Source organism: Mastigoproctus giganteus, chromosome 14 (assembly GCF_048544385.1).
Source record: "Mastigoproctus giganteus isolate SK-2022 chromosome 14, ASM4854438v1, whole genome shotgun sequence".
Taxonomy (NCBI): domain Eukaryota; kingdom Metazoa; phylum Arthropoda; class Arachnida; order Uropygi; family Thelyphonidae; genus Mastigoproctus; species Mastigoproctus giganteus.
Window position 1 is genome coordinate 87,177,269 of NC_143588.1, and position 13,976 is coordinate 87,191,244.

At 39.2% G+C, this 13,976-nt stretch overlaps 1 protein-coding gene across 1 annotated transcript in view; it reads left to right on the forward strand.

The window, feature by feature from the left end:
- Positions 1 to 6,015: 6,015 nt before the first annotated feature.
- LOC150075322 (RNA-binding protein 38-like) overlaps positions 6,016 to 13,976 on the forward strand; it is a 62,200-nt gene continuing 54,239 nt past the window's right edge. The window contains exon 1 of the mRNA XM_090388447.1: positions 6,016 to 6,216. Coding sequence (XP_090244573.1) covers positions 6,016 to 6,216 — 201 coding nt within the window. The remainder of the gene's footprint in view (positions 6,217 to 13,976) is intronic.

Here is a 13,976-nt window from a genome sequence, read left to right on the forward strand (position 1 = left end):
AAAACCCCAGTTTCTGGTGTAAAAACCTTGCTATCTACGCCTGAGATCGACTAACTCAGTCACGGAGTGAAAAAAGCCCATCAAAGTTCCTCGCGTCATCGATGGGATTCGAGCCAGGCCTTTTCTACCCGGTGTGGGGAGGACGGTGATGATACCACTGTACTACGCGCGCAGACCCACGAGGGGTATTGGCAAAAAGATAGGTGTTTCATTTAAAGGAGTACCCACTACCATTCGACGATTCAAGGAGTGTGGCAGTTTAAGGGACAAACCGCGCGTAATGGAAGCACAAGATAAAACAATGACACTGATTATTCTAAACGCAGTCGACGACTTAGTATACCTGAAATTCGAGCTGGTCAATATGGGAACAGAGAAACTCCCATGTCTACATCCATTGTAAAACTTCGTCTTGAACAATCAGGATTTCATAGTTGTGTGGCGGTCCGAAAACTTTTATTAAAACTGGAAAAAGAAACTGTTGGCTTGCTCTAAGAGCCATCAACATTTGGACAGTACAAGGGCGGAAAAACGTACTGTGGACAGATGTATCCAAAATTGAAATTTTTGGATCAAGCGTAGAGTTTATGCGAGATGATCAACTGAAGGAAAAATGGTGCCACACTGTTTAGTGCCTGCAGTCAAGCACGGTGGTGGTTCCATCATGATATGGGGGTTGCTTCTGTTTTTCTGGAGTGAGTGAGTGATATCGTCAGAATTGAAGGAATTTTAAGAAAAGAAAGCAGTAAAAACATGCTTGAACATAACGCAGTATTCTCTGGATTTCGACTTTGTGGAAGAAATTTTATATTACAACAATACAATGCCCGAAGCGTAGCTCTAAGCTGTGCACGGATTTTCTAGCAACTAAACAACAGGAACTGTTATGGTGTGGCTACTCAACTCGCCTGACTTAAACCCAATAGTTTTTATGGGATCATCTAGACGTCAAGTCCTTGAAGTCTGCCCATTTTCACAAAATTTATAATGGCTGCATCCTGCAGTGGGTTGATAATGGTTGCACTTTACTTTTTTTTTTTTTTACTTATTGGTCATAAAAGTTCTTAAATTTAAAAAATATATATATATATTATGATATTTCACTAGTGTGACATATTTGTTTTAAAGCCATTTCGATTTAAACTGATTTGCCAATGCAAGTTCTTAATTGCTTTTACAAGGAGATGCCCTGGTATTGCACTATTTCAAAACATATTTTTTTTGAACAGTGGCGTTAATTGGCATACTAACCTTTGATTATTGTAGAGATCGCCAAAAGGTTAATCTCTCATTTAGCTGTGTTTAACATTTAAATAAATGACAGATTAATCTTTAGACAGGCGGGCTAGAGGTTCCAACCCAGGCATCCAGCTATGGTGGTGGTGTGGGGAGGGATAAAATTTACTTGCATATTCTGCTAAAGTAGGCTCACAAAATTGTCACCTGCACTGGGTTTAGTTACTATTATCTCTGCTTTTAGAGATGTGTTTTGTTTGAAAGTAGTAAAAGATGCGGCCAAGCGTTTTGATGCCAAAGTTTGTTCCGATTCGTTTCTTCATTAACGAAGCAGTTTAAATACAAAAAAAAAAAAAACACAAATACAATACACAAATAATTTAAATACAAAAAAAAAAAAAAAAAAAGAAAAGAAAAAAGGACAGGATAGTCCTCCTAAATCCATATAACTTAACAATTATTTTTTATAATTTAAATATTATTAATTATAGTTTTGTTCAACCGAATTAATTCAAAATGTATTATTAAATTACATTTATTTAATTATTATTTTTTATTATTTATTTAATTATTGTGTGAGACAACCGAACGGTTGGCTCACCTTTTTAGATCAACTTTAGACGTGCATCTTTACGCACAGAGACTTCCATTTTTTTTTTTTTTTTTTTACCCAAAACCACCTGAATATCCTTATGACTGAACACAAAAGTTACAGATACGGACTGAAATACAAAAACTATACGAATGCGCAGACAACTCTAGAGAGTTGTAGAGTTATCTGTACATTGCAGACGGCAAAGCTGGAGAATTCCGTACCTGAAATCACACCTTCCTAAACATCTCCTTTAAAAGTGCAATCCATACTTTTTCTAAAAGTAATTAAGACTAGACCCTATTTAAAAATTGAATTACCAGTGCAATTTTTGGAAAAGGCTGTCTGAAGTATTGGTTCAGTTCGCTTTATAATAACATAAAATAATAGCAATTTGTCTAATTTATTTGTTTTCGGATATTCTAGGTAGAGCCATGTTTTCTCATATTCTAAGTTAGGTAAATGATTTAACGAAGCGACCATGCTTTTGTGAAAAAATAAAAAATAATAATTATTATTATTATTATTATTAGCCATATAGTGCAAGGAAGCCTGAGGCTTATGCTGCACTAGCTAAAAAAAAAATTTCCGAGTTACCCTCAGAGAGAGAGAGAGAGAGAGAGAGAGAGAGTCAGAAGTAGAAGGGAATCACCAAGAAACAGAAGTACTGTATATTTTTTAGATTAAGCTTCTGGAGAAACCTGCGACCAGTGATCTGTTGACTCTCTGTATGATACTCCTGACTTAATAGCTAATAAACGGAATTTATTATTATTAAAATTCAGCTGTTTTTCTTACTGTCGTATTTTAGTTACGTAATTGTACTTTGGTCTCGCCTAGTCTTAGTGATAACTACTGCCATCTAGTGAGCAGCATGGATAATAAAATATATTGAGGAAAAAATTATTCCAGGTCGATTTATTAGTTCATGGTATTTCGAACGAAATTTATCATGTATATAATTTATTAAATTTGGTTATTCGTTTGTTAGTTTACTTTGCATTTTCCCATCTTCTCATGTCATTAAGTGACCGTGAAATTACCGTAATTTCCGTTCTCAATTAAAATAATAAGGAAGATAGGTTTAAGAAAATTTTATAGTTAGTGAATTCAAGCCTATCTCATCTAGATTTAATTTATATTATAATCATCTGGAGAAGGGGGATGGAAGGAAGAGTCACCAGTGGGGTAGATATAGTTAAAAAAAAAAAAAAATCGGCAGTGCTGGGTCGCAGCGATGAAATGGGAGGTGGATTACTTTTTTTTTTTTTTTTTTACCATTTGGAGAGCCTGCTATCAGTGGTGGAGAAATTACCATTCCGCCACTGCGGCGGGGGGAGAAGTGATGCTGGTTTGCTATGGTTATTATGGTCTCCAGTGCCTGTTATTTAAAAGGAAAAAAAAAAAAAAAACAGAAGATATATCCACCGTCCAATTCAACACTGGGTTTATAAATATCAAGAAATAAGCAAATGGTGGTTGATCAACAACGGGGAATAACGTCTAAAATTATGGACACCCTTTTTCTGTAATTAAAAATTGAATTTATCAATGTAGGATGGCAGTTGAAAGCAAAATTATAGATTTCCTTGATGACGTGGTATAAAGCGCACAAATATATAATGTGTGTTTTGAAAACATCACTATATTCTGTATTGGGTGTCTTTTGTATATTGTGTGTGTGTGTGTGTGTGTGTATATATATATATTTTTTTTTTTTTTTTGTGTGTGTCTGTAAGTGTGCCATGGTTTTAGCGAAATTCCAGAGGAGGCAGAGACTTAGGGCCGAATTGAAAAGGGTCCCTCAGTCGGGGGAAAGAGTCAAGTGGCTCTAACATTAATTCTTGTACCTGGGTCTCATGAACTCTAGGACTCCCTCTACTGAGACTCTCCTTCCCAATCATCTCTGAGAATTTTCTTGGTCCAGTCGTCCACTCTTATTCAGCCAACCATATTTTTAATAACTGGGAGTTATTGAAAGGATTAAAAATACAGTTGATGAAAATGTTTCTAGAATGGAAACGGTCCGAATATGTAAGAGAACATAAACAGGAACCTATCTGATTATGTATATAAATTATAATATAATTACATAAAAGAAACAGAAATGAACGTAAGAAGTAAACCTTCGGCCATAATTATGAGAGCATCCTTGTATTTAGAGGAGTTTAAAATTTAATGTCCAAATGTCTCTCCTATTCACTGAAGGGGATAAAAGGGCGAACTGAGTAATTACTTCTTGAGAGCTTGACACAAATGCAGCAGTTGTATGGCTATCACAGCATGGATTTGTTAAGGACGATTTTGCGAAACCATTCTGATTGGCTACTGTTCCGCATAAAAGACTGATGTATAAATTGGAGCAGTGTGGCATTAAAGGCAAATTACTGCTATGGATAAAGAATGGTTGAGTGGGAGAAGAGAGAAAGTGGTTATCAGTGGACATCACTGCTCTTGGACTAATGTTATTAGTGGAGTCCGTAAGGGTTCAGAGTTGGAACCCTTTTTTTTTTATTGTTTTCAATATTCGTAATAATATTGATGAAGGCATATCAAGTTTAATATCCAAGTTTACTGATGATACAAAGGTTGGCAGGATGGTTAATGACAGGAATCAGGGTGTGATGCTGCAACAAGATCTAGAAAAATTAGCCAGATGGGCTGCGAAGTGACAATAGAGGTTTAACGTTGATAAATGCAAGGCGCTATATACGGGAATCAATAACTCCAGCAGACAAATTACAATTATTAGAGGTGATGGACAAGTGATGGGTTTTTTTTTTTTTTTTTTTTTTGTTTTTTTTCGGACGCTATATAACTTTTCTGGCATCATTTACAATTACGAATACATCTAACTGGATCAGCACATAACTTTTAAGGTCGACAACAAAAGAAAATTCTAATAGGTTACTTCTACCCATATGCAAATTACTGCATATGGGTAGAAGAAACCCCAAGAAACGTACCAACTGTGTGGTACTACGCTCAGGGTGAGTGGTAGAGAATGAAAAAGTCCTGGGAGTAATTGTGCAAGTCAGATATGAAATTTTCTGCTCAGTGCAGATAAGCTGCCAGAGCAGGTCATGGGGTTTTGTCAATGATATACAGGAATTTTGCTAGCAGGGAATAAGGAGGTGATTATCCCTTTGTATAAAGCTATGGTCAGGCCACATCTTGAGCATTGTGTACAGGTCAGGAGGTCTCATTTTAGGAAGGTTGTAGAGTTTCTAGAAGGAGTACAGAGTAGAGCAAGGTTGGTGACGGGAACGAAGGGGTCCTTTTACCAAGAAAGGCTTAAATTCTATAAATTGCAGAGTCTGGAGACTAGGCACCTGCGAAGTGATCTGATTGAGGTGTATAAGGCTTTGAATGGGTTGAGCAGGGCCAGTGTTAATGGGACTCTTCCTCTTGCTCAGATTACGAACCTGAGGGGGCATACAAGATGGACATAAAAACTATCTACGAGTATATAGTTATCGATACTCGTAGATAGAAATCAAGGTGGAAAGGCAAACTAAGGAGATATGCTGATGTCTCTTTCAACGGTTTCATATTCTGACAAACTGTCAACTTTCGATTATCGACAGGTTGCTATTAATGCTGCTCTACTGAGTTATTTTCAAAGAAATAATACTCTCAAATAACAAAGATATATTAACAGAAGAGTTTCGGCGATCTTATAATTGTTTCAGTGACCTGCCAATATCAGAAGGTGGACACTCGGTGGTCATAGCGATATAGGGGCGTCCGTGGACTCAGCTGTACAGTGTTCTCTCTTTCTCTCTATGTGCAGTATAACGTTTTATCCATTCTAACCATCGCTGCACAGGCAGAATTAAAAGGTCGCCGTATATATTGGAAGCTCTCTTCAACCGAGCTGTTAACATAATGAGCCAACGAGGTCTGTAATTTCCCTCTTAATTCAACAGCGCACGTAAGTCCTGCGAGGTGCATTTCCTTGGAAACACTCACGCTATACTATCCCCCAGAGAGCGATGAAGCACCATCGGACGTAGCAGATTCCACACGAGCACTCTTGTTTGCTATGAGTTATTTGGCTGGTTGCACTCCTGTCGGTCAAGGATGTATTCGTTGCGGTGTTCGACCACCGACATCACCTTTGAACTTCTCGTGTTGGAATTTCTCGGATGGTAACAGCTGAAGTGAAATGATCTGATCGTCTCAAGATGACGGAGGAAAAGAGGTCGTACTGCGGTACAGTAGCAACTAACCACCGGGACACTACCTTCACCAAGATTTTTGTCGGTGGACTCCCATATCACACCACCAACAAGACTCTGCGAGAGTTCTTCGAGGCGTATGGAGCAATCGAAGAGGCAGTCGTCATAACGGATAGACAAACAGGAAAAAGCAGGGGTTATGGATTTGTAAGTACACACTTTTGGGATCTCGTAAATATGAATTTTGTTGCTTTTTTTTTTTTTTTTTTTTAATGATTTTTAGAGTTTCAGATGTTGTTTCCTACGCATTCAGTATTCTTTGATTATGAAATTTAACGCTTTTTGAATTTTTATTTTCGGTACTTTTACACTGCGGATTCCAGTCCGAAAAAAATCTGTCGTTGGACACTTTAAATAATAATGGATACATATTTATTAATCTCATATAATAATTACGCTAAGTGCAATATCTCCACAAATGACCTGATCTTCATAAATTCAGGTTGCCATTGGCGACTAAGAAATCTGTCTTGGCGGCTGTATTTTATAAATCAGCCTAGAGCAGTGGTTTCGATTCTTGTGTTACTCAAGTCACACTTGAAGTTAAAAAATGCATATTCGCAGCACACCTAAATAGTGATTGCCATTGAACGTAATGGAATTTTTCGTAATCTTGCAGCACACATTGGCCGCGGCACGCGAATGTGCCGGGTACACCGGTTGGTTATGATGGACATCATGGCGAGATCCAACCTTCCATACATTTCGATGGGACAGCTCTAAAATGGTGTTAGCAAGTTGCCCTCTAGATAGCCCACCGAACCTATTGGTAACTCTCTAGGAGGCTTTCGGATCAGCTAGTGTATAATCTCGCTGCCTCTACTCTGCCAGATAGTGACCGGAGGGAGTCCAAGTAGTGTGTATACGGAGGGCATTGTCGAGGTCATGTTATTTTAAGGAGCTGAGTATATTCTTACCATGTATACGCCATATCCAAAAATTTCATTACTTCATACAGCATGCCCTCGCCACCTTTTCTTACTTCTGAATACACCATGAATTGCTGCTCATCTCAGTTGTCCGAATTATTCGCTGTGTGGTACTTGTGCATATGTTACATTTTGAATTCCCTATCAGAGACTTGGTTTTTTTTTTTTTTTTTTTTTTTTTTTTATGAAAACCCCAAACACGAAAGGTATCAAAACCTATAGTACTTAGTACCGTGCATGGGTTGAAGGAGAAGTATGGGGGGAGGGGGATGCCGGAAACTTTGCTCTAGAGACTAAACATGGGTTTCACCACTTCAAGCCTCCAATAAGCAAAGTGGTGGTATTTCACCGGTTGATGAAAGTCATCTACCACCTGATAGATTTATTTTGGATCTCATCTTTTCAATATTCTCTGGCTTAAAATCTCTTTATCACATTCTGTCAAATTCATCTGTTGCCTCTATCGTTCTCCCAGCTCTACTAATCACTCGAAACTCTTTGAAATTTGACTTTCTCCAGTACAACTTTCCTAACAGTGACGTAATTTTTCTTGGTGATTTAATGTTCACAACTCCAACTGGTTTCCGTTTTCAAGTCATAGGGACCCAGCTGGTCGAGATGCTGAGGCTTTTGCAATTACTAATGACCTTGCGCAGATTGTTCATTTATCTACCAGAATACGATACAATCTTAACCATGCAGCCGACACGCATGATCTTTTTCTCACAAACAACCCTTCTAAGTACACGGTCGAGATGAGTGGTTCTCTAGGCACCTCAGATCACAACTTGGTGATGGTCTCTTTTCCAATGGAGCCTTTCTCTTGTGGCCATTCCCAACCTCATGTTGTTTGGCATTACAAGAATGCAAAATGGGATGATTTGCGAGATTTCTTTTCCTTGGTCTGATTACTGTTTCAAAACTTCTGATGTTAACGTTTGCTCAGATCATGCCAGTGAAATTATTACCCCTAATGACAACCCTTCTGAAGACGACCCTGACCACACAGCACTCAGGAAGAGGAACAAAGAATATCTACCACAATACAATTCAGAACCATTTACTTTACAAGAGCTGGAATCAGTTCTCAAAAGAATCAACACGAATAAATTCCCAGGTATTGACTGTATTGAGTACGTTTTCATAATGCGCTTCTGGAGACCTAAACCAGAACACTTACTCCTGCTTTACAACAAGTGTCTCTTCCTCGTGCTTCCTCAATGACTGGAAGGTGGCACTGATTAAACTCATATCCAAGCCCAATAAACCACTTACTGACCCGAAGTCGTTCAGGCCTATTGCGTTCTTAGCTAATCTGAGCAAAATACTAGAATGCCTAAATGGCCTTAAGAATCACCAATCTTTTCACTAACAGAGAGCTTATCTCTCCTTCACAGTATGGCTTCACCCCAGGAAGGTCTTGTGAGGAGGCACTTACCGATCTTGTCTTTCACCTAGAAATGTCTCAGTCTAAATACGAATTAGCGATCTTCATCGACTTCGAGGGGGCCTTTGATAATCTATGGTGGGAGAGCGTCCCGGACCGCCTCCGGGCGGGTGGATGTTCCCTCAACTTGTAAAAACTGTTCAGATCCTATTTTTCCAACAGAACAATAATAGTAAAGTCAAGACATCACCAAGTGCAGCGGTCCATCTATCGGGGATGTTCCCAAGGTTCCGTCCTGGGGGGGGCCCTTGATATGGAATATGGTCTTACAAGACTGGTTACATAATACCTTTGATAACACAAAAATCATAGCCTTTGCTGACTATTTAGCCATCATAGTCTCAGGAAGGTCTCGATCTGCAATAGAAACAAATGCCCAACGGGTAATTAATCATCTCATGACCTGGGCTAGAATCAACAAACTACAAAACAACCCTGCCAAATCAAATACGATCATATTCAAAACTAAACTAAATATCAGGCGGACCCCCTCAGGTCAAGATCAACGGCGTCCAACTTTCCCTAGTACTACAAACCAAAGTCTTAGGAGTGGTAATAGACCACAAGCTGTCTTTCCTGCCGCACCTGCAGCAAATGGGCGCTGAGGTTAAGAGGTTCACCGCAGCCATTGTTAGAGTATACAGAAGTGACTGGGGCCTCTCTAAAAGAACACTCCTGGTATACTATAAAGCGGCTTTTCTACCTATTGTGTCATACGCTGCAGGAGCATGGTTTCACCGAGCGTTCTTAGTAAGAATGAGAAATAAATTCCATACCATTCAGAGAAACATGATTCTTTCCACCCACAGGATCTGTCGCACTGCATCCACGGCTGCCATCCTGGTAATTGCAGGGACACTTCCCCATAGATCTTTTCATTATCTACCGAGGGCCCTGTTTTAGACCCAAGAAAAGAATCCCCACTTTCATTCTGGGTATGCAGATCTCCCTTAGGAAGATATAACTAAAGAAAAAACTTGGTGTTTCAACAAGCTCGTCAAGGTGTGGCAGACCAGATGGGGAACCTCGGGACCGTGATTAAAAGATTCCTTCCAGATGTAACATTTACAATGAATAAAGTAGTGGGAAGATGGTTCTCACTAAGTCTTGAAACGTCTTTCCTGGTAACTGGGCACGGCTAACTGGCTTAACTGGTAACTGGAGAAGCTATTTCAGCTGGGACTGTCAAACACGGATCGATGCAGATGTGGGGAAAAAATAACTGGTTCCATACAATCTTCGACTGCACTCAATATGAAGAGCAGCGAACACAACTGAAAACTATTGACAAACCTTGACCCTAGCCGTACTGACCAACTTATTACGACTGACAACCTGAGGGCCTTCCAAACATTTGCTAAGGAAGTTTTCGGCAGACGCAGACACCTAAACCTGACTAGAACTAATGACCACCAACCTAGGACATGAGCTGACTGCAAAATGATAAATGTCCTAGCATTACTTTTTATTTATTTATTTTTTTCTCTCTCTCTTCGCGTTCTGCTCTGGGTCTGGTACTAGTTCCTGGATCCGGAGTAGCAATAGTACTCTCCAGCTACACTTTCCCTCTCCGTCCTGCGCGGGATGAAAAACTATTATTATTATTATTTATTTATTTTTCTCCCTATCTACCTGTTGCTGGCACCTGATCGATGCTCCCTTCCTTTTCGGGATGCGGGATTTAAAGATTTTTTTTTCGTTCTCGTGTTCTGCCCTGGCCTTGTCTCCTCAGGTCAGGCTAGCAACCTCTCACCCACTCCCTTTTTTTAAATTTTTTTTTCCTAAGAATTTATCCTGGACTGGGGCTCCCCTGGGCCGGGGAGTCCCCCTCCTCTTTCGTCCTTCCCCTCTTCGCCTTATTCTAGTTTTCTTTTCCTCCCTGGGAAACTCGTTCCCCAGGGAGAAGGGCGAGCAGATAGTAAGGGAGGCCTTGCCTTCCCGCTGCTAGGGACGAGTACCTGGAAGCGGAAGTTTAGGTGATCACTGCTTCCAGGTAGCCAAAAGGCCAATACACAACACTACACTACAGAACACACACACACAAGCTCACAGACAAACTTTTTCTGTCCTATCACTTTCTTCTCCCGTGCGGGATGAAAAACTTTTTATTTCTTTCTCTCTGCTTCCTTTTTCCTTATCCCAGTTCAACCGGCACAGAACCCTCCGTCCTGTGCGGGATGATTTTTTTTTTTTATTACACGACACACACTGGCCTTGACAGAATCTGTAAAAACTGAACAGAGCAACGAGGCGGAGATGAACTTCTGTTCTAGGAGCAGCCCATACAAAATACAAAAAAAGAAATACAATATTACCTCTGTCAAAACACCAGATGGTTCTATTGCCACTTCAGCCAAAGATAAAGCTGACCGGCTAGCATCCTATTTTTCTTCCAATTCGTGTATTCTTGATCTTGGAAAAACACCTCCCACCATTCCCAGTACACTCCATTGAATGCCTCCTGTGGTCTTCCGTCAAAAAGATGTCAGATGGATTTTGAACAGTCTTGTTGCTAAGATTTATTATAAATAAATAAAGAATTATTTATTGAAATAATTTGTTTTCGTGTCTGATAGATTTGGGTGAACCCAGAAATGCTCCGTCGTTTCGCCTATGATATCTCGCACCCAGGGCCGACCCCAATATTTGCGGAGCCCTGTTCAAGAACTACTTGCGGGGCCCTGTTTGTTATTTCCTTACTTCCAGAAGTTAAAAACAATACAGATATTATTGAAAGTGAGTACAGTATAACATAAAAATTCCATTTTTAAATAACGTCCTATGTTCGATATCAAACGAAACGTACACATTGAGAATGAAGCTCTACTTCTAGCAATTTTCAAGTCTACTCGCGCAAGCGCTCTTGGAGTGACGATAATGTGAGTAACTAGACATTAAGACGGTAGGCTCGTTGATAGAAATGCGGAAAAGATGCGGAGTTTTTAGACCATTTGAGCGCTGGGCCCTGTTCGACAGAACCAGTTGAACATGCTTGTGGCTGGCAGCTGCTCGCACCAGACTTTTTGCCTGAAGGGACCGAAATTATGGTAGATAGCAAAGAACCTCATTTATGTATCTTATTTTTTAAAAATGTATTTAAATTAACGTATAAAATAAAAATATACCTTTCAAATCCAATCACATAAAAATTACGATTAATAGCCTTTTTTTAAGTAAATTTAACACTCAGATAGTACTCTTGTAAACAACTGTTAACTGGCTTATTGTTTCTATGAGTTGTTGGCCTCTTTAGAAAAATTCAAAATACCAGTTAGGTATTTTAATTTTATAGAACATTCATTTGCTATTCATGAGTTTTTTGTTTTGTTTTCTTCAAAATGCAAAGTATTATTTTGTTGCATGAACTATATAAATTATGACCAGGAAATTCTTATGTCCATAATGTCCAAGCTTTTTTGGAATTGATATCCCCAGTCGAAATTTATTTCTAATGTATCGTGCTTTAATCTGGCTGGCAGTGAACATGCTGAAACCAAACATCTGGTAAGTTGAAGTCCTCATCGGTTTCTCATTACCTCTCACGTGATGAAGATTCTTTTCCACATTTGTCTGAAATCTCCAGTGGCTCATGAAATTTCATCAATAAGCAGGAATGACTGCAGAACAAGAGCTGATAAGCTTTATTAGTAATACTAAAATTACGAGTACAGAAATTTATTGAATTTTGGGTGTTTGGGAATCTGCACAAAGTTCCGAAAACTGTGAATTTTGAGAACAGTTTTGTCGGAAAATGTACACTAAACTTGTTTATGAGTTTATTATAAAACTATTTCACATTCTATGAACACGTTAATATTATAATTATTTTAATTATTATTATCCCGATTTCATTTAATAAACTGAAATCGGGAAATGCTTCGTTTGTTAGACTTTCTTCACTTTGTCAAGATTTTCTTCTTGCATTCAAATTAATATTTTTTTCTGGAGAAGTCAAACCATTTAATACTATATACATGTCCAGCTGAATAAGCACTAACATATATACATTTCGCATGCAATGTTTTGCATGCATGCCAAGACACTTCAGCTGGGACAGTTATTATTGTGTTAACGGCTCTAAGCGTAACTTATATCCATATAAGTGTATTATGTCTGTAGAAGTGTGTTTTCACGAGCCAATTTGCATGTTGTGCATGCTGAAAAATAACTCACGGGGAATAATCTTAGCCTTCCCGCCTGAGGTCGCCTAACGACAGTCTCGATTGAAGAGGACTTTAGAAATTCCTCCCACCGTGGACAGGAATTGAACCCACATCTCTCCAAACGAGTGACAAGATCACTATACTCCCACGGAAGAACAGAAAGGACAGTAAAGGAAGTTGAATGCATAATATAATTTCATGAGTAGTTCATTCATTTTTCTGATGCTTCCCAAATTTTTCCGCTCTAGGCTAACGCATAATTTACCTAGTGAAGGGGTTCCCAAACGTTCATACCTTGTGCCCATTAAAATATTTACTAAATTTAGCGTGTTCTTCCAGCACAAATACAAATAAACAGATTTGGCATAATTTATCTATGAGTATACATACTTTTATAAATTAACATACGAGTATGTACTGCAATACGTTTAATCTCAAGGATTGAAATAAAACACGATGCATACCTATGTCAGTGTGATGGTATTCCGTATTTAAAAAAACGCTTCATGAAAAGAACACGCGCCCCCAAAAAACCAAGTGCGTCCCCTCATGGGATGCATCCAGCACTTTGGGAAACTCTAGGTGGAAGATGACTCTCATCAACCGGTGAAATACCACCACTTTGCTTATTGGAGGCTTGAAGTGGTGGAACCCATGTTTAGTCTTTAGAGCTAAGTTCCGGTCAACCCTTCCCTATCTCTTCCATCATGCAGTATGATTGATGACTTTTGAGGTTATGATGAACGTCGTGGCGAGATCCAATATTCCTGACATTTCGAGGGTACAGCTCTAAAAAGGTTTTCGCAGGCCGGTCGCTAGTTAGTACACCGGACCGGACCTATTGGTAACTCTCTAGGAGGCTTCCGGATCAGCTAGTGTATAATCTTGCTACCTCTACTCTGCCAGATAGTGACTGGAGGGAGTCCGAGTAGTGTGTATGCGGGGAGCATTGTCGAGGCCACGTTATGTCAAGGATCTGGGTATATTCTTACCACATGTACGTCATATCCAAAAATTTCATTACTTCATACAGCATGTCCCACCCACTTTTTCTTACTATTGAATACACCATGAATTGTCAAACTAATAGAGCAAGCTTATCTGCGAAAAGATCTAAACCTCCCAAGGACTTCCTAATTCATTTCAAAAATATACGTGCTCAATTCTAATCTCAACGATGTCCATTTCCACTTGCAGTCTGCCAAACCTCATGTACTTTTTCTGACAGAATCTCAGTTATCGGTTGATTCAACTACTGCTCATCTCAGATGCCCAAATTATTCGCTGTATGATTCCTTTCGCCTCAGAGGTGGTACTTGTGCATATGTCCTTTCTGATATTCCCTGTCAGAGACTTGGCAATTTGGAA